Below are 27,951 nucleotides of genomic sequence, written 5' to 3'. Positions count from 1 at the left end.
CGGTACTAAGGAAATGATAATTAAATTTTTTAGATCTTCAAGCAAGACCACTAACGAACCACAGTGCTTAGAGTTCCTGGGTAGAAAGGCAAGATGCCCTCTGATGCTAACGAAGGCGTCCTTATTGGACTCTCATGCGGACCTCTCCCTCCACACTGAGTGTTTGAGGAAGTCAATTTAAGCTGAAGTGCATTAGAAATTTGAACCAATCATTGATGGATCCAGATTTTTTTTAAAAAAGGACACATACAGTTTAATTGATACTTTGCCAATACAAAAATAAGCATCCACAGAATGTTTATTTACTGTTTAAATTACTCCATATATTCATATACCAGGAACAGAAAATATACTTTATCCCACGCACAATAAGAGCAAACAAGTGCAATCTTTCAGACATTAAACATTATAGTCAAATCTGTACAACAGATAAATAAATTTATACCTCTAACAGTTAGCTTGTAACAAGACAAAATGAAAAACACATATGCCCATTGTCACCCAGTTACTTAAAATTCTACTTAGGACTATACATCTCCATCAACAGCTTGAATCTTTACTACACTGCACAAGTTAGACTGATAAATATTTCTTTTTAAAATAGCAGGGAGGGAGTAATAGGAAATACTAAGATGATTATAAAGAGCTTTCCAAACATTGGAAATAAGAGAGAAATTAATGAGTTGGAGGAAAACATACTAGATGGATCCACAGGGTAACTGGTATTACATTGGTATAGCTTAAGGAAAGGAAACAGATGGATGTCTGGATTGGAAAGAAAATTTGGCCTTTTATAAAAAGAAGCAACAACAGTGACAAAACCCTGTCACAGAGCCTAGAACAACTCTGTGAGACAAAGGGTACAAAGATGTAGGTATACCTGAAAAACCAAGGCTGGGAAGAAAAATCATGTCAGGAAACAGCTAACATCAGAACGTGAACATATATAAATTAAAGGCATACTTGTTTATCGTCCCACATCATTGCACTTATGGTAAGAAAACAATACTGCAGTCATTCTTGAGTAAGAAAGTTTTCAGCTAAGTAGGAAGTTCCATGATGAATACAGATAGATAATATAGATAATCTTATTACCACAAATTTAGTAAATATCAAAACACTCAGTGGTGCCACTAAGCTAATTAAATTATGTTTTTACTGGAAACGTAATTATTTCCCTGCCTTCATGTTAACTTAAAATGATTTATAAATGGATATATAGATCCAGTAGAAAAGACATTTCACATGCAATCCTATACAACGCACTCTGCTTCAATTTTTTTTCGGTATTTCACATTGGAGATGTACATTTCCACTATATACAACCACACATGTTCAACAGACGCCACTGAGCTGTCCTCTTGCCAAACAAGTTTTTAATTTACATATACATTTATATCTCCAGATAGATGCATTTCTCCTCTAGGCAGACACAAAATTAGCCTGAAGAGTTTAAGTTTCTTAGGATTTTAGTAACCTAATGTCTTGATTTGTCTTGAATCGACGATAAGATGAGGAGTCCACAAAAAAATGCAGCTATACATGCCAACCTTTTCAACAGAGACGAGTTATCTTTAGGAATAATAATCTGTGCAAGATCATTAGTGATCTGAGAAATTTCGTGTGCCACACAAACAAATATGAAAGTGCTGACAATGATGTTGAGCATAGGGTTTCCAGGTATGAGTACCAAGATGCCTCTTGTGTCGGCTGCCAGCCATATGTGATATTGGCAAATAAATAGCTGGAAGGAAAGTATTTAAAGTTAGATATGCCCAGAGGGTCCACAACTATATCACAGTTTTGCCTAAACATGTCATTGCATAATTATGTTAGGAGACTTTTTCCAAACCATATACTTCTGTTTCACTGTTGGTCCCGAAAAGTCTATTGCAGTCTACTCTTCAGAACTCCTACTTGAAGTACTGCTTCAAAGTCCCCAAGAAATGAAATAGGAACCTTATAACTTTAAAAAACTTTTTTTTTTTTTTTTTTTTTGCGTGACACAAAAGACAGCTGACAGAAGGCTTTCTGGATTCTGGTATTTAGACCCCAAATAAAGAATCACTACACGTGTGTGCACACACATAATCCATATTTATATATATTTGTGAATATATTTCTGCATGTGGATATGTAAGCAGAAAATGGTATGGGTTTTAAGATGCCCTCAAGTTTGCTCTGCATGGCCAGACAAATGTTTTCAACTGCATCTCATGTTTCTAAAGCATATTTCAACTTCAATTTGAGTATACATATTAGAGGACACCACTGCAACTTTTGATTATGATTACAAATGTGGTTCTTTCATCACATTGGCTTAAAATAGCAGAGAGTAGAAAAATGCTTATAAGCTACCTCTCAAATAGGAAACTATACAATTTTGGTACTTTTTCTAGAAATACTGAATTATAAATGCATTCACTAAAGTTGATAAAAACTCTCATACTCCAAATATTATGGAGATGTCACAACAAGCATTCCTTTATCTATTGAATGGTTTGGTAAGTTATTCTTGATTAATAATTCTAAATTCTGTTCAGTCTCACTTATGAGACAACAAAATAACATTTATTAAAGAACTCAAAGGAAAATTTATTTTCTCTATTTTAAGGACAACTTAATAAATCTTACACTCTAAAATGTATCTTTTATGATTATGATATGAATTCTACTGCTCTAAAATGTCCTACTTTGAATAACAGAGCTCAGAATATTCAGAATGTTTTTTAAAACCTAGTTTAAGGTTTTAAGTAAGTCATACTCAGTACTGCATACAAAATGTAATTATGTTTAAAAAATTTCCCGAAATTTCCAGTCATAAGGGTGAGTTCTATTAGGATAAGTATTGATAAACTAAATTCAGTAATATTTAATTATGGAGATGAAAAACAAATCAAAATCCCCTCAGCTTGTCTTCATTTATATTTGTTTAACTTTTTCTTTCCTGATCTCAGCTTCTTAGTTGTGCTTAAAAGCTTAAGACAATATAAAGAATATTTGAAAATCATCTATTTCTAGTCATTCAAATAAGGCTTTAAAAATATACTACTCTACTGCTGTTGAAAGTTCTGAGTTTCTTTTCTGCGTTTCCATAAATAACATAGCTTTGATATAAAAAGAATATATTTTGGACTTATATATACACACACACACACACGTAACACTTGACTGTGTAGGAGAGAATAAAATATTAATGTACCAACCTCTAATGAAATTTTTCCAAACCAAGCAAAAAATGAGCTATAAACGGAACGGGCATATCCAGGGATATTCCTTATTAGGATGAAAGCTAAAATCTAAGGAAAAACCACAAAGGCAAAATAAATAATCTATTTACTAAAAGCAATTGCTTTCCTTCAAGTGATAACTTTATTATCTATGTTCTTGAATTTGATACATACACAATGTTTTTTTTTTCAATAGAGAAAGTTTCAGCAAGTTATTTTTGTTCTAGAGTCTGTCCAAGCTAGATTTCTCAACATGTGGTCTGTATACTCCATATCAGTGCAGATTTTAGGTAGTACATGGCTGAACAATTTTATGTGTATTTGAAAAATTATAAATCCACTTGAGGCCTTCTGTACAGAAAAAAAGGATATCATATTTTGTGAAGCAAAAATAAAAAAATCCCATGATACAATTTGGTGTCTTCCATAAAGTATCTGCCTTATTGGTGGCCACATAACACCCCCCTCTTGTATTCCTCAAAAGCCTCCTTCCACTTAACAGCTATGTAAATATGAAAAATGGTATGACTTTTAAGATGTCCTCATGTTTGCTCTGTATAGCCAGGAAAATGACATCTCGAAATGCATTCACATGTCATACATCTTCCCTTTTGATTTCTTCTCCCTAATGACAATCTCCAACTTTTGAGCACCTGGCCTTTACCACTCTCCCTCATCCTTCTATACCAGGTGGAACAATCCTGAATTTTCTAGATCTTTAATTCAGTGTTACATTCAGTAACTACCTTACCAAGCAAAGAACTCTCTTTAGAATCTATTCTCTTTATAAGGAAGAAATTGTAAAGAAAAAACTGTTTACACTTTCACAAATACCTTTCAAAAACTTTCTCATAGAAAGATTGAAAAATCTATTTACACTTCAGAGAAAATCCCATATTCAGTGTTCATCACTATGGGCATTGGTCTAAGGCTTCAGGAAGAGCCCTCTGGGATGCATACAGGATGAGTGAGTAGGAGATTTGTGGGTCACTTTATCACTGGGGAAAAAGGAACCAAAGTGAAATACTCAGGTACTATTAAGTTGGGTGATCTTCATGGAGAGTAGCATCAAAGAAACTCAAGTTTGAATCTGGCCTTTGCCTTGTATTAGTCCAGGGATTTAAGGCAAAGTACTTTACTCCCTTAGGTCTGTTTCCTCATCCATACAAAGAGGGATAAGATTTACTTTGAAGGTTGATGTGAACATTAGATGGGAAAACATATATAAGGTACTTATCATAGCATGCAATGTGAGCCATTAAAGAAACATATTAGGTAATTAATAGCACAGGCAGTATACATAAATGGTAAAAATCATAAAGGTGGGATAAGTAAATAAATCCCTTAAACACAAAACCATTTAATGAGTTATTATAATTAAAGTATTGCACAAACTGTAAAATGCTAGAAAGAATGACACAGATACATACAAATCACTAGTCCGAGCAGCAGAAAATCTAGGAATAGCCCTAAGCAAATCACTTTCCTTTTTACTGAGTTTAATCTACCCTTTCTCAATGTGTACTTATTTCTTTAGCATATTCCAGTCTGTGTTTCGTCATACACTTAGTAAACAATATGATTAGGGGAATAGAAAAATCAAAGAAATGATAGCCATGGAGAAGACAGCTGGGGTCTAGGGAGTCATCTTTATTAGCTTGATAAAGAAATAATAACAACACTTAAAATTTGTTCAGCATTTGTAACTTGCTGGGTACTATGCTAGGACTTAATATACATTATTTATGGTTAATCACCTGTATGCTGTTCTACAGCAAGCCTTTCTGGAAATTTCTATCCAGACTGATGGGCAAACTAAAAGGTCAGGATTCAAGGATTGATCTATAAGAGTGAAATAGATAAAAGGGATTAAGAGTATACTTATCTTGATGAGCACTGAGAAATATATGAACTATTGTTGAACTATTACACTGTACAGAGGAAACTAATAAACTGTTAATTGTTACCTGAATTTTAAAAAAAAGGACTGATCCATAAGCTTTCTGCTGGGTCAGGCTGGGAAAATACTTTCTAACAGAACAACACTGGGAATCTTGTACATGTTAAATCTTAAGAAACCCCCTCAGATAAGCACGCTAAGAATATATAATCATATATAAATTATTAATGATCATATCCACCCACACCCTCACACCTACACCACCTGTTGGTATCTGAGAATAAGAGTAAAATGTGATAAGGATGTAAAATTTGGGGCTTTCTGGATGCTCTTACTTTTACAACAGGAAGCTAGTGACCTTGAAAAGAAATAGCTGCCAATGAAATTAGTACTTGCTTCAATTTGTGCTCCCAGTCCATTCTTTCATTCTGCAACAGAGGAGTTAAGGCCCTCACTGAAAAAGTACTAAGGGAATAGGAGTGTGTGAAGGGTGGTGACCGGAAAGGAAGATGATAGGCTCAGGAGTGCTCGTGTAGTATTATTCTATGTCTATCCACTTAGCTCTCTTTATATTGTTCCATACTGGTGCACAGTGAATGGTAACACCTCCCTTCCATCATCAGTAACATAAGTGATACCAGATATGATATGCAAAAAGTTATTGGGAAGCACTGCTACTGTCTACAGAAGTCATAAAAATGCTACATAAGTACAGTATAATGTTTAAAATTTCATTATCAATTGTATTTCAAGAGTCTGTCACACGCTGGGTTCTGCTAACTATATAGACGTTTAAGAGGACCAAAACAGTTCCAGCACTGAAGAGAACATAAGACCTAAAAGAAGCTCCTCTAGAAAGTATCCCTGCTTCTGTTGGCCACACTACTCATTTTTTGGGTGTCAGCTTAGACACTTCTATCTCCAAGAATCCTGCTCTGATACCAAGATGGGTCAGGAAGAAGTCCCACATATTACCAAAGCACCCGTGCTGAACTAGCAGCACACTATCAAATGTCCTGTCACCACCTGCAGTCAGAGGTATCTCTGCAAACCATCAATCTGATTTGAGATACTCCTTGCCTCTGCCCACTTCCTGGTCACTACTACATAGTTCTCTCAACCCTAACTCTCTGAGCTGTAGCTCGAACAGCCTTCCTCAAATTCTCCGAATCTAAGTATGCTCCCTTCCCCTACAGGGCCTGAGTTCTTGCTGTCTGCCTGCATCCCTCCATTCTCAACTTAATTTTCTCAGGGAAATAATTTCTGTCCCTGACCACGCCTTGCGTCAATTCCAACTAGGTCATATCCCCTCATTATATTCTCTTGTAGCACCATGTACTACTATTTCTAATTACATGGTGATTATATGATTACTATCTGTAATAAAAGAATGAAGGCTCTGAAAGGGTAGGAACCAAGTCTGATTTGGTTTCCTCTGTATCTTCCCAGCATATCTAGTGCATAGTAGGTATCAAGTATTTGTTAAATGAATAAAAAATGTTAAATGAATGAATGTTTACTGGTCCATATCTCTATCAGACTGTTCATTCCATGAGAGCAGGAGCTGTATGCATCTTAACATGGAACTTCTTACACATGTATGTATGTGTACTTATAGCATAGTACTTAACACATTAATAATGATTAAGTAAATAAATATGAGTAAATGAAAACAAAGCAAATATGAGAACTGACATTTTCTAAGTGCCCACTAAGTGACCAATACCAATCATTTCTATACATTTAGTATAACAATCCTTTAAAAGAGATTTTAAAGTCCCTGTACAATAAAGGATGGTAGGGCTTAGGAAGATTAAGTAATATACCTATATTTTATAGTTTGATCTCAAATCATACTGCCTGTAAAGACTGTATTCTTAATAAGAATTAAGAAAAATTTTTTTTTCCTAAATCAAGATAATTACCTGTACCACAGATACAGATGGGTGGAGTTCATTGCACTCTGCTTTGTTTTTACAACTGCTAGCCCAGATGGAATAGGTCTAAAACAAAAAACACATGGATCAGTTCATGAAAACAGTTATGCCTGAACAAGGCAGCTTTCTCAGGATCTTTACATGTTTTTTGTTTGTTTATAACATTATATTCCATTATGCTATTTAAAAATGTTCAGTAAAAACTGCTCACTCATTTGGTCATCACTTGTTATGGTTTGTTCAACTGCTCAAATAAAAGAAAGCAGAGAGAGAAGAGCATAGGTCTGTGCTTTTCTGGAAACAGTGATCATGAGGCAGTGATGGCTCTTTCTGTTAAATACCTTATGTTACATTTTTTCCCTATTACAACTTTGAAAATTTCTATTTCACTGAGTTCTCAATTATTCTTCTTATTAAACTAATATATTGCCTTAGCATCTATGTTCAATTAGAAAAATACAGAGAAAAAGAATTTTAAAGTAAAGATTTTATTTATTAAAAACAATTGACTAAATTCCTATTGCCTAAAGTTAATTTTCTGTACATTTAGGACTTTGAAAAATTACAAGATTACATTTTGAAACTTACCAAGAAAGAAACTACTGAAATAAACAATAGAAAATTTGAAATTTTGTTTGAAAAAAGAGGTTCACCCTTTCCTTCAGAAAGTACTTGACGCTTCTGTAAAGCTAGATAGATGAAAGCAAACAACATTCCATGAAAGACTACCTGAAAAATAAGAAGAGAAAATTTGTTTTAAACAGCAACTTTTCAATAAATAGCATAAATATTTGGTAAAGGAGGACAATAAGTACTAAAGTAAGTAGGTTAAAAGCTTAAAGGTTGGAAGTTTCTATGAAGGACTTAAACTTCAAGAAATGACATAAAGTCAGTGATTATTAGAAACAATCTGCAATAGGACAGCAAACAGCTCTTGCATCAATATGAGATAAGCTGGTTCATTTTGAGCAGTCTCAGCAGCAAGCAAAAAAATAAAGATAATTTTAAAATAATGATGAAAACACAAAAAAAGAAGTGTCAGTGAGAAAAAAGGAACCCTTTTGTATTGCTGGCGGGAATGCAAACTGGGACAACCACAGTGGAAAACAGTATAGAGGTTCCTCAAAAAATTAAAAGTAGAACTTTTCTCCAGTAATTCCACTACTGATATTTACCCAGAGAATGCAAAAACACTAATGCAAAAAGATACATGCACCCCAATGTTTACAGCAACATTATCTACACTAGCCAAATTATGGAAACAGCCCAAGTGTCTACTGACTGATGAATGGAAAAAGAAGCAGTATATATACACAATGGAATATTACTGAGCCATACAAAGAATGAATTTGCAACAACATGGGTGGATCTAGAGGGTTCAATACTAAGTGAAATAAGTCAATCAGAAAAGACAAATACCATATGATTTCACTCATATGTGTAATTTAAGAAACAAAATAAACAAAGAAAAGGAGATAAATCAAAACAGACTCTTAACTACAGAGAACAAAATGATGATTATCAAAGGGGAGGTGAGTTGAAGGATGGGTGGAACAGGGGATTGGGATTAAGAGTACACATATCATGATGAGCACTGAGTAATGTATGAAGTTGCTGAATCATTATATTGTACACCTAAAACTAATATAACACTATGTCAACTATACTGTAATTAAAAAAGAATAACAAAAATAATTAATAGAACTATTATGGAAACATATGATAAAACTTAAATATTAAACCAAAATAAAACACATTTTATATTGATACTTTCAATCAAATAAATTAACACTAACAGCACCAAGATCATGCTTTTAAAAAGAAGCATATGCACACAAGAATGCAAAGGAAAAAAAAATACAGTGGACCAGAAAGCACATAAAGCTGCTACCTATTTTTTTTAAGATTTATTTTTTAGAGAGAGGGAAGAAGAGAGAGTGAACGAGCACACATGCCTGAGTATGCACATGGCAGTGGGAGAGGCAGGTTGGCAGAGGGAGAGAATCTCCAAGCAGACTCCCTGCTGAGCCCTCCTAGTACCCTGAGACCACCACTTGAACTGGAAGCCAAGGGTTAGACACTTAACTGACTGAACCACCCAGGTGTCACCTCAAAGCTTCTCTTTTTTAAACAAGGACTTAACGTGAACTATCATATCACAGTACACTGCTCTAATGACAAAGTTGAGAATTTAAAGTTATTTGATATCAAGATTTTAGCAAAGCTTTTTAGTCATATGTGGTTTTGAAATGCCATGTAGTACACTGGAAAGTACATAGGTATTGAAAACCAGAAATGGCATAGAATAGGCATTAAGAAAAGATTTGTTGAATGAAACAAAGGATGAGTGAAATATGGAAGGAAAAGCGGAAAGAGAGAAGAGATGTAATTATTATTTATTCATTGTCCATTATTCTCCAAATGCTGTGCTAGATGTTTTATATTTTCTTGGCCAGTTGAATCTTAACTTTCCTTTAAGATTAATTTATGGACTGACCCATGACACTGGTATCTCTTCTCTGCACGCTTCTACCACAAAATCCACACTGCATAACTTAGCACCTAATTATAAGTAGTAATCTTGGGATTTATACTAGATTGTAAGGCTTAGAAGCCTGGTGGTATGTCTTCTTCCTTTACTATATTCCTCACAAAATGAACATCTAAGGGCTCAATAAATATTGTATTGTATGGCTGAAGCATATACACGAGGGATCTTTTTTTTTTTAAGTTTATTTAACTAATCTTTACACCCAATGTGGGGCTTGAATTCATGACCCAGGGATCAAGAGCTGTACGCTCTACCAACTAAGCCAGCCAGGCACCCCTATGAGGGATCATTTATAAGTCAAAATTAGGACTCAAACAAAGGCCTCTTTATAGACAGCATTTTTAGAGAGTTTTCCTGCTGATATACATATCCATGCATACCCTTTCTCTGCTATAAAAACAAAAAAAAACAGGAGTAGGGCTGCTTTAATTTATCAAGTCAACATGCTTCCTTATTCCAAAACTAAATAATTTTCCAAATAATTTTTAAAAGTATATTTTGAAATGGCAAAGGATCACAAGGTAAATACATACGTAACGGTCTAACCTCCATCTGAACCACCATTCATACACATTCCCTTTCAGTTCAAAACACTTGGACAATGGCCAAAGAGAAAAGATCTTCTCAAATGCACCCTAAGAAAAGGAATCCAGAACACAAATTAAGATGGTACAAGTCAATACTTGTTTTCTAATTCTATTATAAATTATAGTTTTCTAAAGTTATGATTATATAAGAGTCATTCACAATTTAAAAATTCTTTTTCATTTGAAAAGAAATTTATTTTAATAAAGGCTAACATATATGTCTTTTAAAACTTTCTGGTAACTTATTTCACTGCACATGAAAGGTTACAGAGATTGCAAAATCAAAAAAAAAAAAAAAGTAAGCTAGTAACTGGAAAATTCTTCCATTTAAGGTTTTTTTAATCTAGTACACAAAACAGCTAATATTTACTAATCAAAATACCAAAATACAAAAGACCTCAGCCAATAGGATATCAATATTCTAAAGAATGATAGTTAAGGTTAGAATACAGTTTTTCTTTCTCTAAATGTCCTCAATAATCTCTAATTAACCATTTGAGTTAAAAGAATCCTCTGAATTAGTCACCTTACTCAATCAACCATACCCAAATGCCATTACTAGCCTTTGAAACAAAGTTTACAATTTTGCTGTGGTCAAGTTAGTGAATGGTACCCTCTTATTAATCTGACAAGCCTGGAAAATCTGGGAATGAAGGGGCAGAAGTCTTGGGTGCATTCCTGCACATTAATGAAGTCTTTCAAAGTAGAGAACAAAAACTTCAAATTTCCAGACTAAAGAACGGCAACAAACTCTATTAAGGAAAGCTCCATTATTAGACCTAATGCCACAGCAAAAAAAATGTAACATAACAATTTTTAAAAAGGCTATTAAAAACCAAAAAAAAAAAAAAAAAGAAAAAGAAAAGAAAGAAAGAAAATAGCATTGTATTTTAGGTAATGCTGAAACCTTATTATGAAACCTTATTATCTTAATAAAATGCAATATTCTCCATTTAACCATTTAAGAATTTTAAATATTTATAGTTTATTGTTTATTAAATAGAAGTCAAAATGTATTCCTCAGAAAACAGGATGATTCTTACCAAGGGTTGCAATATAAAGTACTTACAGATCACATATATAGTGAAATGAAATACAAAAATATAAATACAATATCGATATGAAACAGAAATATATAGTATCTATAAGTTACATGGTCTTAAGAGATCATATATATGTGATGCATTTATCATTTAAAATATTATTTCTGATTAAGTGATCAATGGGCAAATATTTAGTGAGCATTCATTTTGTACAAGACACTGGGCTACTCTGGGCCACATACTTTTTTTTACCCCCAAGTGCACTGATCCAAAACTGGGGAAACCTTCTTAGTCTTTTTATTGAACCTGTGGTTCACCTTCCCTTCTCTCCCTCAGATGCACTGCAGAGGGTTTGGAATTTTAATAAGTAAATGTCAAATAGCTGTTCCAGTTACCTGGCTATTTCTTTATACATTTGCTATCATTTCCTTATTATTTTATAAATCTCCTGTAAAAAACCCTGGAGGTTAGGCAGAAATAAAAATGCTTTACTTCTAAGTATGAAAATAAGTATGAAAGTCTACAAAACAAACAAACAAAACCCAGCTTTATAGGATCACACATGCACGTATACACACACACACACACATACACGCACACACTCACACACACACAATGTTTATATGGCATTTGCACCTGACACAGATTAAGTCCAAGACGGGGAACACTAGAGATGGGAGCAAACTGCAGAATATGTCACAACTATAGGCATTCAAATTAAAATATTTTGTTATAAATATCATGCTGCCCAAATAATATGTCTACCTGATGACGGACCAGCAGATAGCAGTTTGTCACCTTGCTAAAGTAGCTGAGAAGATCTCAACCATCATAATGGGGGATAAAACAGTAGAAATAAGAAAATATCCAAAAAATTTATTAAATTCAACATACTTATATATATGCAAACCCATTTGCTCCTAAGTTGGTTTTACTAACTGCCAAAATTTTACTCTATGCAGTTATGGAAAAATCAAGTAACACTTTTGATGCAATGAATAATGCACAAACCAAGTTGCAAATTCTGTCAAGAGAATTTTGATCTCCACTTAGAGCAGTGTCTTATAAGAGGCATTCAATAAACGTCTGATTGATCAAAGTCAAGTAAAATGGATTTTGAACAATTGCCAGAGGAAGAGCTTCAAATTGCTCTTACAACAAAAACAGTGGTAACAAAAGTAGATAGGTCTCAAAAGAACTACACTGAGTAGTCAACTACAGAGTGACACTTTTATTACAGTCATTAAAAAATGAAGCTAAAAAAAAGCTCTGACTCTTCTCACATACTTTAATAGACTTGAACTTTAAAATAAAATAGAACAAAATATAAACTGAAAAGACTGTACAAACCTGAGAATATGCCAAAAAACATATACATAACAGCAAGAAGGCTAGTTTCAACAGTAAGCCAAAATGCCAGAAACAATTTCCTAAGAAAGAAAATATTTAATTTACTAAAAAGTATAAATTTACATTAGAAAACATATTAATAGTCTCTGCATAACATATTAATACCCTGCACAATTCTTAGAATAATTGAGGGCTGCACACAGGATACATAAAATATATGTAAGTGATATAAATTATAAGAAGGGCAAAAGGAAAAGATTGAGCATCCTTGCTAGGAAAGAGGCCACAACATACCCTGAAACCCTCCATATCTCCCGTTTATCCACTGTAAATATATCTGAAAATACCTCCTGGATTCAACTACACCTGTTTATTATTCAAAGTAAGTACAAAATTTGGAACAAAATTTATCATATAATTCTAACACTCATGTTGAATATACCTTGGTAATACTGCTTAAACATTCAAGTTCCAAGGGGAGAGCTTGAGAACTCTCTAATGGATCAGGGTTTAACCTTAAGATGTATTTTACCATAGGCATATTTTAAGTTATGTGTTCATAGTTTATATATATATTTATTTCATTTGATTAATACGTGAGGTTGGTGTCAAGGGATTAAGCTACAGAGGCTGTTCAAAGACATTCATGGACTTGATTAAAGGCTGGAATTCAACTCTTTCCTGAAAAAGTTATTTGACATTATTATGGAGGCCAGTGGAAAATATTTCTGATATACAGTATTTGGTTAAAAGAGTTAAGTTAAAAATTATTAAAACTAACAACTTTGATTTCTTCCAAAAGAGGGAAACTTCTATTTCAATGATATGATCTTGAGGGGAAAAAAGTATTAAGATAAATGAGTGCGGCCTCACTCTGAACATTATCAGTAACTGGCTGTGTGGAGTTTGAAGGTGATGACCCTCCAGGAACTTGGGTTTCCTTTGTGTACAACAGGTTGACACTAACTGTGTAAAGGATTATCTAGAAGATAAATTATATTAGTGCTCTTATGCTGAGCTAACACCAAAAGCCTTTTTACAAATGAATGCTTGCCCCAAATTCTCAATAATGTAAAAAATCAAATAAAGCAGAGCTATCAAAGACTGAAGAAGGATGTAGAGGCCTGGAACCCTATTTGGCTTGCTCTTCTCTCTTCTAGTACTCATCCTCCCGCTCTATAAGACAGTTTGAAAACTGTGGCCATTTTTTTTGGGGGGGGGGGAATTAAAAAAAAGAAAACGCACATACAATATACATGCAAACTATTCATCTGCCCTGTTGTATTATTTGAATTAGCTGTAACATTTTCAAAGCAGAGTTTAAGAATAAAGTTTTAAATGTCAACAAACACTACACATAAATTTAACTGCCTATGTCTCAATAAAAGCCTTTAACAACTAAAAAGAAATTTAGTGCATTCAAAGGATATATTTATATTTAACAGTAAGAGAGCATATTTACCGTTTGCTTTTTTTTGGATTATTTGTGGCCATAGTGCCAGAGTAACATATATGACCATGAACCATACAGTGACCAAGGGGACAAAGTAATAGAATTGATAAGGTCGATCCATTACTATACATAACACCACTACCAGGAAATTGAGACGAAATAAGACCTATTAAAAAGGAGAAGAAAATGGTTTTCATTCCAGGTATGCATGAAGAAAAAAGATAGATTTTCTCTGATAGAGCATAAACATTTATTTAAGACAAAAGTAATAACTGTACAAGTATATCTTACTAATCCTTAAAATTACATTTGTTCTACAATCACTGTAAAGAGTTGAATATAAAATATTTATGCATCATTATATTAACTAAATCCAAGCAAACCACCAGCCTGAGCTGTCCTCTGGCTACAAGTGCCATCTTGTTAAATGTGGGGAAAGAATCATAAGCCTCCTTCCTACGGCTACAGTTTATAAGCAGAGATTAGATTACTTCAACCAAAGGGTGTCCATTTCATCTGTTTGATGTTGATTTACCCCAGTTAGGATTAAATTGAGAGTTGTCATAGATACAAAATAATATTACTCAAATTAAAAAGTGTCTTTGGGACCCCTGAAACAGTCATTTCAGACAGTGTGATGTCATTCACAGAACACAGAATTTGAGCAGATTGATATCAGAGCTGTACCACTTACTATGTGACCACAGGCAAATTATCTAACCTCTCTAAGCCTCAGTGTTCTTTCTGTAAACATGAAGATCACAACTCTGGATCGTAATGAGGGATAAACATACTAATATTCAAAAAGTGCCCAGCACAAGGTAGAAACTTAATAAGTATTAATCTTCTTAAAGAAAACATATTACAATAATCCCAGGTAACTGTACATTTCTACAAAACTGAAGTGAATTAGCAATGTTGTCCCTTGTGTACTAGTGCTTTTATTAGACACTCATCTAAATTACATTTTCTCTTCCCTCAGTAATAAATTATTTATCTCAAATTATTAACCACAGAACACAGAGATAACACAACTTTAGAGTGTAATTTCATAAATTCAAATTATCTGAGTCCTTATAATGACCATATTTATATTTCTGCACCAAAATGAAAGAGAAAGAAAACTGAATACATTCCTACCTGACAGACTCTATGAATTCCAAAGTCTCCTTTGATCCAAAAGTATGAGAAATGCCCGTACCCTGTCTGAAATAGGTATGCAGCAACTAGAACCCGGATGTGCATATACACAGGCAAAAACTGTTGACAAAAATAAATAGGTAAAATATGTTGACACTAAGTATACTTTGAGTTGTCATAACCAATACATTTAATCAAGACAATGGGTCATTGTTACTTGTTGGCATGAGGTCAATAAAAAGATTTATTTTCAAAACTTAGGCAGCATAGCAAGAGTTAAAAAAAAATGTAGACTTTGGAATCAGACCTCATTCAAATTTTGGTTCTGCCACTTACTAGCTAACTAAGTCTGAGTTTTCTAAACTGCAAAATAAAGTTCTTATGAGGAATGCAGGAGTTAATAAATGTGAAACACTCTGTACATTGCCCCCACTAAGAATTAATATATGATATCATAATTATTAGTCACCAGATATGCTGAATACAAGGTAACTGCAGATTTCACATTTTCCCAATCAGAAGATGAAAAACATAACAAAAATCCCACATTTTTGGCCCCCTCAAATACACATTCTAGATTTGTAAATTGTCATATAACTACTTACAATATATAGTTATTTAGCAAAAATATATATAGTAAAAACATATGCAAACATAGCTTAGGAATATTATTTTCCTCCCACTTTTGATTTATAAAACAATTTTTTTATAAAACAATTTTATCCTACTCTCCCACATCAATGTTACATCGTGACCAAGACCCTGAGAATCATTTACAATGGTTTTCCAGAGCATCCTAGCTTCACTCCAAAGTTAAATGAAATGTAACACATTTCTGATCCACATTTTATGGGAATCACTGGAAAACTGCCTCATTTTTAAGTCCTAATTTTCATAACCCTGAACACTGGCATTCACTCTGTCCATCAGCCATTGGTCCATTACGTGTATATTCACGAGCTCCACAACACAACTTGTGCCCTGTTTTTTAAAATGATCTTTAAAAGCCTTATTCAGTGAAGTCCAACCCTTGCAATTATAAAACCATTCTTTCAGGGATAATTACTAAATCTATACAAAACTTTTTTTGGCTTCTATTTTATAGACTCATCTGATCACCTCTGTAATTATCCAGGACTGACACTGCTTATGGCTACTTCAGGTTAATGTGTCTTTCCCAAGTGATACTTTGCAGGAAAAAACAATCAAGTAGACACCCTAAATAGATTTTATAAGTTCTTGAATGTATGCATCTTTTGTATATATCCTTGCATGCACCCTTGAACACATCTTTTCCTTTTCTGAGAAGGTAAAAACCTCTGAATTTATAATAGATTATAAATCCTTCAATACTGCCTCCACTCTAGTTAAACTGTTAAGATTCTCTGTCTCCTAAATTGGTCCTTCCTGTGCCTCCTTGTCACATTTCCTTTGTTTATCTGTTTATTCTATCCCGGAATGTTGTTCTTGAGACCATTTTTTGCTTATTCAAATACTATTCTTCTTTAGAGCACTGTTCAAAATTTTCTGTCTTTACTCTCAGATGAAAGTAATTTTTCCCTCTTTGGCATTCTTAAAGCATGGACAATCTATCAAACATAGTTTTTATTTATTATATAAATATTTTTTATTTATTGCCCTTCATCATTAGTTCTTTTTAAATGTCTTATCATTAAATCAGAAATTTTCAATGAAGGTGTAACATACTAGAATCACAGTGATGATGAAGGTAGGATACGTCATATTAACCTCAGGATTTATCAAATCTAAGCCTCTTAACTTACTCTTGAAAACACTCTAAAATATTCCCTTCAAGTACCTGAAAACTTTTTTTTAGAGTGTGGGGAAAGGTGGAGCACAGGGAGAGGGCGAGAAAGAATCTCCAGCAGGTTCCACACCCCACTGAGGAGCCTGACACAGGGCTTGATCTCATAACCCTGAGACTATGACCTGAGCCGAAATCAAGAGCTGGATGTTTAACTGACTGAGCCACTGAGGTGCCCCCTTGAATACTTTTTAATAGCAGAAAACATACAAATTCCCAAGGCATTCCATTCCATTTTCAGATGATCATTCACTATCATAAAGTTCCTTTTCAAGAAAAGTTGAGAAGTTTAACTCTGCCTAAAAGCTACCAACTTCAGCTTTCAAGAACAGTGATATGCAATCAAAATAAAATGAGAGCCACATAGTACATTTTTAATATGGCTACCAGAATATTTAAAAAGCTAAAAGAATCAAGTGAAACTAATTTTAATAAATATAACATTATTTAACTGAATATATCAAAAATATTATCATTTCAACATGTAATAAGCATGTAGTAAAATATTTTATATTTTTTACACTAATTTTTTGAACTTAGTATGCATTTACCACAATGAATCATATTTAACTGGTATGTCTTTCATCTCAATCCCAACCAGCACATCTCAATTCCAACCAGCTACATTTCAAGTGCTCAACAGCCACATGGGGCTAGCGGCTTCCAAAATGAGGAGTCTAACTCTAGAGTCATTTGTACACACTTATCACTCTTTTATCTGATTGTTCCACAAGTATTTGACAGCTGTCAAACCTAGGCTAACTATTCCCAGTTACATTAACCATGTCCATAAAACATGCTTTGAAATCCCTTCAAGACTGGGGCTGGACCTACAGAGTTAAGACCTGGTTATTACATTTAAATAGAAAATACTATTCATTTAAATTAAACACTATCATAATAATCTGCCAAGTACCTGCCAATGTTGCATTATTACATGTAATACTTCTTCCAAGCTTTTATTTTAACATAATTTAAACCCACAGAAAAGTTGCAAGAATACTACAATGGACACCCATATACCAAGCTGATCCATTTTAAAGAATGTGGCAGGCTACATGACATCATTCCTAAATATTTTAGCAAGTGTCTTCTAAGAATAGTTTCTTATATGACCATTATGACCATATTATCATTATCATACCCCAGATTTAATATGAAATAACAGAATCTATTGTACAATCTATATTCAAATATCCCTGATTGTCCCAGTAACACCCTTTACGGTTTAAAACATTTTTTTAGTAATTGTTTTAAAGATTTTATTTATTTATTCATGAGAGACACAGAGAGAGAGGCAGAGACACAGAGAGAGAGGCAGAGACACAGGCAGAGGGCAAAGCAGGCTCCCTCTGGGGAGCCCAGTGCAGGATTTGGTCTAAGCCAACCACTGCGGATTTGGTCTAAACTCAACCACTGAGCCACCCAGGTGCCCCTTTTACAACAATCTTGAATCAAAGATCATACATTGCACTTAGTTGTCATTCCTCTTTAGTCTCCTTTCATCCAAATTATTTTTCTTTTTATCTTTCATGAGTCAAGTATTACAACAAAACTTTAGTATTAAAATATATTTGGAATTCCAACTGCATTATAATTAATAGCTAGGTTGGCTTCTGATTCTGGTCTTTTTCTAGTCCCACAAATTTTCCCTCAAGATCTTTTATTCAGATTGTTTTATGAAAGTTGCTTAAAAACTCCCAAAGGAGGGGATCCCTGGGTGGCTCAGCAGTTTGGCGCCTGTCTTCGGCCCAGCGTGTGATCCTGGAGACCCAGGATCGAGTCCCACATCGGGCTCCTTGCATGGAGCCTGCTTCTCCCTCTGCCTGTATCTCTGCCTCTCTCTCTGTGTCTCTTATGAATAAATAAATAAAATCTTAAAAAAAAAAAAAAAAACTCCCAAAGGAAAAAAAAAACCCACAGTATAACACAAAATCATCTACTGCATAAACCCAACTCACTGTACTCTCCATATTAAATTCACAGTACTTTATCCATATTTTCTATAAATTATGTTTTAAAGTAATGTTTATACCAACAACTGCAATCTGCCAGACCATCCAGATTATTTTAATAATTCTCTGTAATTTTTTATAGTTTCTATTTTGGTATAAAAACATGGCACAACTAAAGTTTAACATATTTCACTCAAAATAAAAAACATTAAGATTAGATAATTAAGATAACCATGGCAGTTAAAATGTTTTTAATGAGGGTAATCCTTCAAATATCCAAGAATCAAGTCTCAAAATACGTTATAACCCATTCTTATAATGCTTTGCCAATGTAGATACAGGTAATTTTTAACCACAAAATCCTATTATATAAAAGAACAGGAATATGTTAATTAATCATAACAAATGATCTGTTAATGAAAAGTATGTCCTTCCAGAACAGGGATTTTTTTTTTTAAATTGCAATTTAGGATATACTGGGATGTAGTCTAAGATATATTAGAATTAGAATGCTAGCTTGGCAAATGATTATAATAGAATGCCAAATTGCCTTCATCTTTTTATGATCCGAATTCTTTCTGGAACCAGTGAATTGAGGAACTTAATCTGCCATTAATTCTTTCTATCTGATTTTTTTAATAGGAGTATCACCCTTTAATATGTCAGCAATTAATTATGTCTCTAAGTGGCATTTTCTTAAAACAAAGCCATTTTTCCCTCTCAAATTAATCTAATCTTTATTCATATGTCAGAGAGATTTCTAGGATTCAATATTCATCTCTACTTACTTTTTAGAGAATCTGACAAATATATCCTCCAAATTCTGAACTGGGCTCATAAACTAAGTCTTACTTACTATCCTCATCTCTCCTCGCCTTGGATCTCTTCTATTGTCTGGGATCTTTTGTAACCACCTGAATGCACAAGGTCCCCTTCAGCTGCAGCATTACGAGAATTTCACTGCTGCCACATATATATGTATCATAGCCATATAATTTCCGTATAAATTATAAATTATACTTCATTCTTTTATCTTCTGCCCTTCAAACAAACCATCCATAAAATCACTGACAATTTTTGGAAATGATTAAAAGACTCAATGAAGAATAATACTATTTTCAAATTGTTAGAGATACCTGTTAAAGAAAAATTGTTAGAGAAAAAAACCTTAACTGCTGCTATGGAAATTTCAAAATATTTCTGTCTGGACAATACTTCCCTCCTATCTCAATTTATCATTGATTCAAATATTATTTACAGATGTGTGCCTTATGTAAGCAAAGCAATAAAAAAACAGGTAGTTCCATAATTATGAATGAGTTTCTTAAATTTTTAAAACATGTTTTATAGAAATTAGTTTGTATCTTCACTGTAAAGCTTGCATGAAAAGCGGTTATTAGATACCTAAGTTCACCCTCAAAAGCTGACCTTAACTGCAATGTACCTGGAATATTACAACTGGGGATACATTTTTTATACCCCTGACAAATCCAAGGTATTCTGAGACCATGAGAATTCCGACTTTTAAGATGCCCTGGGAGAAGGAAAAAATGATTTTGTCCACGTACCGAAGGCAATAGATGAGCAAAGAAATGGTCCTCCAGTTCATGGAGGAGGTAATACTTAGGAAAGAGGGCACATGGGTGGTACAATGGTCAATCCATTAGTACTGGAGTTCTGTAAATACTGAGGCAAGAGAGGTCTAAGGTTTTAAACTATAAAGGAGTAAAAATAGTTGGCCAAACGTCCTAAAATGCAAGTAAGAACAGAATGTAAATATAATCATCTAATTTGATTTCTTTTGATAGTAACTTGCCTATTTGAAATCCTTTGCATCTATATAGTTTTTCCCTGAGTTTACATTAGCTGTCCTACAGGGTGGCATGAAATAATACCTAAGAGTATTAATAAGAGTATTATTTCTCCTAGGTTATCAGCTGTTTCTATAAATTAAAATTAAGGCAAGGTATGATAAATAAATTATTGCCTTAAAACTATATATTCTCAAAGAGTCAGGTGGTAGGAGAAGAATGGTTAAGGCATAAAGACTGGGTGGGAAATAAAATGGTTCCCTAAATGGTGGAGAATATAAAACACAAAAGAGGTGATGCCCTGAAAGCAACAGTAAAGTCCCACCATTTCCTATGATTTCTGAACTTAAATTCAAAATACTTACTGTACTTGCTCCAGAGATATGATAAATCAGAATCACAAGTTGCATCCAGCCTTTCCATTCATCTGTTTGTTCTCTATTTAACACTTTAGTCTGTGGAAAGAACCAAAGTCTGTTTTAAAATTCATTATAAAAAAATTCATTATAAAGCTATTATTAAGTAAATTTTTCTTATAGGATATAAAGCTAATGCTTCTGTCAAAAGAACCTTGGGGGGGGGGGAACAAAGATTGGCATTTGATTTGATAAAAGATATATAAAGCTATTTAAGATATAACATGAATTTGAAAATTAATATAAATTAAGAGAGATTTTTTTAAAGTTTCTTTTCTTTTTCTTTTTTTAAATTTTTATTTATTTATGATAGTCACACAGAGAGAGAGAGAGGCAGAGGCATAGGCAGAGGGAGAAGCAGGTTCCATGCACCGGGAGCCCGACGTGGGACTCGATCCCGGGTCTCCAGGATCGCGCCCTGGGCCAAAGGCAGGCATCAAACCACTGCGCCACCCAGGGATCCCCTAAGAGAGATTTTAAATATTTAAGTTGCTACCCATGGTTTTATATTAAGATTACATTTAAACTATGACAGATATGTTTGTAAAGCTAAAAAATGGCATTTTATAATTAAAAAAAAAATCTTAGAGTTTTAGTTAGAAAAGACCTTACAGTTCTCTTACACTTTATTGTGAAAAAAGGGTCTATTATTATAGTTTATTTTCCCAAGGATATTCTCACTGGAGATGAAAAAACTGATTAGTCATCCTCATATAAGAGTTATTTCTTACAGTAGAGTTTATTAATTCAAATAAATCATGCCTTATAAAGAAGTTGCACTAACACTGTGAGCAATTACAGTAATTCTAAAATAGGAAATTCAGAATATTGTAAGCAGTGCCCACATTATTATGTACATTCGAATTTGTGTATATACAATCTCTGGCTGTTTAAAAACACAAATACAAAATTTGCAATATAGGCATTTGTTAATTATGTTTTCACTTATTTTTTCAACCTTATATAGATAATAATATCTCATTTTTGCAGACCATCATAAAATCGGAAGTACCTCCACTTTCTCCATCCTTAAACAGACAAATAATACTAAGTTATGACATCTTTTCACAGATCATTATTTACCAACTTTCAATTATCTTCACGTGACTCTGAACTTTTTCCAAGCTGTTTCAAAAAGGCAACTGTTAAGAGTCCACCAGGCAAAGTACAACTACAATATCCCTTTGTCTTCTATATACATATTTGAATATTTTGGCATGAAAAATGATATTATTTATTTAATCCAGAGTTTATAGTGAGATATAAAGGATAACATGAGCTAAAAAGGAAACAACTCTTACCTCCTTAGTATTTTCATTGTAAAATACTCCCAAAACCAAGATGTAGATAATTGGAATAAAGAAAGTTGAATGTGTATAAAATTTGTTTTCCTTCATAAATAGATTCGCACGGTCACACATATAGAAATAAGCCATTATCAGGCCAAGTTTGCAGAAAGACTGTAAAAGTATTTCTAATGGAGACACAGGGGTATTGATAATATTTTTCTTTTCCTCTCCACTTTCCAAATCAGTACATGGCTTATTCTTCCGGTGAGCATTACGATGGATTACATAAAAAATTAAATATCCGATAATAGATAAAGTGAAAAAACAAGCAGCTAGCTTCTGGATGAGAGTAAGAGGAGGCCGAGGTTGACAACAGGAACCATCTACAGGCTTCAAAATCTTATTGCAATACACGTTCATAAGAATCATTGCACTCTGTGAACAAATCAAGTTATTTGGTTATTATCTTGTCAGTAATATATCTTGCATTAGATTTTCTCTTGTGAATACTACTGACTTTTCAGCACTGAAACCAAAATGCCTTTGTACTTTTTTGCTACCATTTCCCAAACACTCATGCAAATAATGATATTCCTTCAAGCTGTAATAGCCAGTTCAGGGTTTTTCAAACTTCCTGGACTATGATCCAAAATGGACGATTCATTTTATAATGTGACCCAGAACACATATACAGGAAACAATATCTACCCTTACTACTTGGAATGCACACTAACATTTTTCTATTCTATTCTTTAAAAAAAATACTGATTTCATGGTTGCTAATGGGCCATGACCTTTGGTGAAAAAAATACTGACAGATGTCAAAGCCAAAAGAATTCTAATTAGCAGACTTTCAACACAGAAGATACCAAGGATACTTAAGATAGAGTCCTAGTCTTTAGGTATTTAAAAAAAAAAAAAGATGTAAAATTATGTCTGCCAAAAAAATCACTAATTCTTAGCTAACAATATTTGTGATTCGCTTTTCATTTGGTTTACAGTTTATAGACCACTTACGGGTCTAAAGTTTTAAGATTTCCAATGTCAAATAAAATGTGGACTCTTCAACATGGTTTCAGTAAAATAAAATTCTTCTAGACAAGCTGCCAAGATTCTGTCTAGTTGAAGATTCAGTCAAATCTAGTTTTATAAAAATTTTATAGTTTAGGGAATTTTGGAACTCTAAAATGATTACTTAAGCCTAAGCATTCAAAATACTCAACTATTTAGAAAAATCTCATCCTTTTAGCCCTGTGACTTCAGGAAGTTCTGTATCTGGCACTCTTGAAGATACTAGCCTACAAACTCCAACCGAGCTTCTTAACCAGTTCCGGGGGGGTCCAAAAAGCCCCTTAAAGCATATGGAGAACCATGTGTGTGTTTATGCAAACATGCATTTTTCTACATGTCAGGAACAGAATCATTGCCTTTCACTGAATATTTATAGAGGTTATGTGATCTTCAAAAAGATTAAGAATCACTGCTTTATAAGAAAACATTAACTACATAATATCTATTCTACTGTGTGTGAAAAGTTACAATTATGCAGTTCTCTTTATTTAACCTAAAATCCCTTTCCATTCATCTATCTGGATTTGTGCAGTAACTACTACATACCTTGAATAATACTTAGGGTATAAGGACTATAAGGAAATAATAAAAACGATCCTACATATGTTAAAAATGTGCTCTTCACAGAAGCTTAATGTTATAAATTTAAAGTTTAAGGCAAAGAGAACATAAAGTAATAGTTTTTAAACATGAGCGTGCTGAGAACGTATAAGCTTCTTAGGAGATAAGGTATATTAATAGTGATTAGCACTCAATAAATGAAGCTTCATTTCCTCCCTTCCATAACCTCTTTCCCTCTTTTATATTCAGCGAGGAGACGGAAAGCAAAATTATTTATAGATATATGTTTAGACAGAATAACTACAAGTAATTAAGACTGTAATAAAATAAATTATTTGTTAACCATATTATAGTGATGTATAGCTATAACCAATAAGATATTATAGTTTCTATATTCTGACAAATACAAGAATTCTTACAGTTTCTCTGCTTGATTCAGGGAGATGTAAGCCATCCAAAGATTCCATGATGGTTTCTTGAGCAATTAATTTGGAAACACTAAACATCTTAACATTTGATTTAGAATTTCTGGTGCTACTATTCAAAATACTGACTGCAGCTTCATTGTAGGCATCTATCTTCTCGTTAGTGATCATTTTCCTATTTTCACTTAATAGGTCTTCATAAACAGGATCTGCACATGAAACACATATTTTTTAAAACACATTTAAAAAGTCCCTATCAGTAGAAATTGTGATCATGCAAGTTAGTTGATTGCATTTCATATTTTGTTCTTACGGTTCCAATGCTTTGAATCAGTATCTCCTTCAAATTTAAAGAACTTTTATCCCTTTTTTTCTCTTACATACACAGCTTTAAGGAAACATTTTTATGTTCTAGTATGTATTAAGAGTTTAAAATTTGGGGATATTGAGTTCTACTGGGCAATGGGAATTTAAAACTGGATTGGGGAAGAATGCCTAATTAAGAGTAGCAGTCAATCTTTTCTTTTCTACTGTCACTGCTTTCTTGACATAGTTAGGAAGTAATATTATTGAGGATCAAGGTCCCTTATCACTTACCATAAATAATTTAATTTTTTCTCATTTTAGTAAGAAAAAGGTTAACAATGAGTCTGTAAATAATATACAGAACAGATTATCACCACTCTGTTGTTCCATTCAACTTGACATTCAATTTGGAAATAATCATAAGAATTTCTAACAAGCAGGTTGAGTTGCTAAAATATCCAAGGCGATATCATATTATGCTAGGCATTAAATAATGGACATTTAATAAACTCCTGAAATGACTTGATCTAATGTCAACTTTCTCTTAAAGAATTTCATTACCAAGTATAAGCTAGATGGTATGATAGAAATATATTGTTAATTCCAAAGTACATTTACTTCCAATAGGTTTAATGTTATGAAACAGACTTAATAATTTTATATTTCCCCAATTACAATAAATATATTTTGTAAGAAATAAAAAGAAAAAAAGAGCTAAACATCTCATTTGCCTTTGAGAACTTATTCTCTTTGTTATATTCTGCAGCCATTTTGTATGCGGAGGCTCCTTAAGGGCTTTTTTTTTTTTTTAAGATTTTATTTATGTATTCATGAGAGACACACAGAGAGAGGCAGAGACATAGGCAGAGAGAGAAGCAGGCTCCTCACAGGAAGCCTGAGGTGGGACTTGATCCCGGACCCCGGGATCATGCCCTGAGCAAAATGCAGACGCTCAACCACTGAGCCACCCAGGCGTCCCGACCTTGAGGGATATTCTTATTTATTATTTATTTTTATTTATTTTATTTATTAGTCTGTCCACTCCTAAAGTTCAAAAAAGGAAAGCAAATAACTCAAATTTATTCTAATTTTACAAACCGTATTTCAAGATTTATTCTCATAAAGGAGTAATTTTGCTTCTTGAAACAGGAAACAATAAAACTCATGCCTCAAAATATATACAAAATGACATTTGTTCATTACTCATTCCTTACCTTGTAAGACCCAATAAACATCACTAGTCTTTGCCAGTTTTTCTAAAAGTGGGGCTATGGAGGTAATGTTCATTTTATATTGGGAAAGCGCTTCGTTGCTACCATTGTGAATCTTGATAGACCACTAAGAAGTAAAAATTAGGCATTAATTCAGTATTTATCACAGAAAAATTATAATTTGCTCTATTGTAGCAGAAGTTATTATTTTAAGATAATTCCCATTTTTATTCAACATTAGAATAAAAATTGGTCAAATTATTTCATGAAATCTATGAAGGCAATTAGAAAAAGCTAATGTAAAATTAGACACTCAATGTATAACATTGAGTTAAAAGAATGTAATTTTAGATATAAAATAATATTGACATTTAACACCAAGTTTACGAAGTTCACTCAGATTTCTTCATGAAAATTCATCAGCCTCATTAATTATAATAGAAATGGGAATTGAAATATAAGTACAATCAAGAATTCTATTTAACATAAGTTAACTGTTTCTTAGCATGTCCTTAAGTATGAAACAAAAATCATTATGTAAGAATACAGATAATAACTTACTGTGGCAGCTCCTGCTACAATCACATGGGGTTTTGCAACAGAATCCTAAAGAAAGAAAAATCTTTATAATAGTGTTCTATCCAGTTAAGGGAATTAATATAAGTGACATGACTTACTTTTTGCCTTAAATTTAAGTTTTTTCTTCTAAATGCATTTTAATTTTATAGAGTTTCTTACTGGATTCTTGTTATAACAAGATGGAACATCTAGTACCTAAAGCCTTATATGGTTATGTGGTTAAGAGGATGCCATGAAGCTGGTTATGTTTAATTCTTTGATGTTCTTAAAAAAAAAGAAAACACATCACTAAAATCTAATATGGCCTAATATTGTTCTGAATTCTGAGTAAACTGTTTAGAGTAAAGCTCAAGCATATTATGTCAGTAAGTTAAAAAATATTCAGGGAAACCTAGAGGGTACATGGTATAAATGTTAAAGAAAATACAAAGAATGTCATCTTTGGGAAAGCAAAATCCAGTATTATTACAGACTACACTGTCCAAACAAAACAAAACAAAACAACCCCAGAGGAAATTTGGTAGAAATCCTCACCAAATGCAAATTGTACTAATACCACCAATTACATAGTACTTAGTAATTTATTAAATTATCTTAAATTAGCTCATTTTAATATAGATTCTTGCCACTTGTGACACAGGCAAGAAGATATTATACATCTCTTATAAAATTAAGCATACAGACTCAGAAAAGTTTATAGGGTATTGCTGAGGCTGTTTCGGGACAAAGCCAGAACTTAAGCCTTATGACCCCTGAAGTGTACTTTCCACAACATCAAACACCTGATATTATAATCATGTGCATAAGGAACAATTAAAAATAAGCAAGAAATCTGATTAGGAAAAAATCTGACTCATCTATAAAAATGACAGATATTGTCTCATTATAAAAGTAATACGTGCTAGTGTAGATTATGAAAGTGAAGAAAAAGAACAATAATTTCCTTCATAGATATTCTCATTTTCAGTCTAGCATGCTTCATTTTACACTGTTATTTTAGTGAAACTTTTTCTGCATCTCTAGGTGGCACCTTTTCTCATTCTTCACCCTGGTTATCCCAAGACTTATTTCCCTTCTATAGGTCCTCTTGTCTTCCTTCTCACTTTCAATATAACCTTTAATTCTCAAACTTCATAGAGAAAACAGAGTTTACATGGCTTGTGTGCTCTAGCCTTCCTTCTTCCATCTTTACCACCTCATCCAGCCTATCTTCCTTAAGTCACAGAGTCAAGAACTATCTCCCTACTCCTCTTAGTAGCTAATCCTTACTCTGTGTTTCTGCTGCCTCACTCTACATCCAAGGCTATACCC

At 33.2% G+C, this 27,951-nt stretch overlaps 1 protein-coding gene across 5 annotated transcripts in view; it reads right to left on the bottom strand.

The window, feature by feature from the left end:
• Positions 1-280: 280 nt before the first annotated feature.
• Positions 281-27,951, bottom strand: part of CASD1 (CAS1 domain containing 1) — a 49,123-nt gene continuing 21,452 nt past the window's right edge. For 2 of the 5 annotated variants that reach the window (XM_072764287.1, XM_072764285.1), the window contains exons 6-18: positions 26,623-26,667; positions 26,065-26,188; positions 24,539-24,753; positions 22,500-22,922; positions 21,148-21,237; positions 15,192-15,311; positions 14,061-14,217; positions 12,599-12,678; positions 10,152-10,253; positions 7,656-7,796; positions 7,056-7,133; positions 3,207-3,299; positions 281-1,744 (exon numbers count right to left, since the gene is read on the bottom strand). In XM_072764287.1, the coding sequence (XP_072620388.1) occupies positions 1,478-1,744; positions 3,207-3,299; positions 7,056-7,133; positions 7,656-7,796; positions 10,152-10,253; positions 12,599-12,678; positions 14,061-14,217; positions 15,192-15,311; positions 21,148-21,237; positions 22,500-22,922; positions 24,539-24,753; positions 26,065-26,188; positions 26,623-26,667 (1,935 nt within the window). In that variant the 3' untranslated portion in view covers positions 281-1,477. Of the gene's footprint in view, positions 1,745-3,206; positions 3,300-4,946; positions 5,073-7,055; positions 7,134-7,655; positions 7,797-10,151; positions 10,254-12,598; positions 12,679-14,060; positions 14,218-15,191; positions 15,312-21,147; positions 21,238-22,499; positions 22,923-24,538; positions 24,754-26,064; positions 26,189-26,622; positions 26,668-27,951 lie in introns of those variants that run through there. The other 3 variants (XM_072764289.1, XM_072764288.1, XM_072764286.1) reach the window with 2 other exon arrangements.

This window comes from Vulpes vulpes, chromosome 7 (assembly GCF_048418805.1).
Source record: "Vulpes vulpes isolate BD-2025 chromosome 7, VulVul3, whole genome shotgun sequence".
NCBI classification, from domain to species: Eukaryota; Metazoa; Chordata; class Mammalia; order Carnivora; family Canidae; genus Vulpes; species Vulpes vulpes.
The sequence above is the reverse complement of the archived record's forward strand: the minus strand, read 5'-3'. Positions and strand labels throughout refer to the sequence as shown.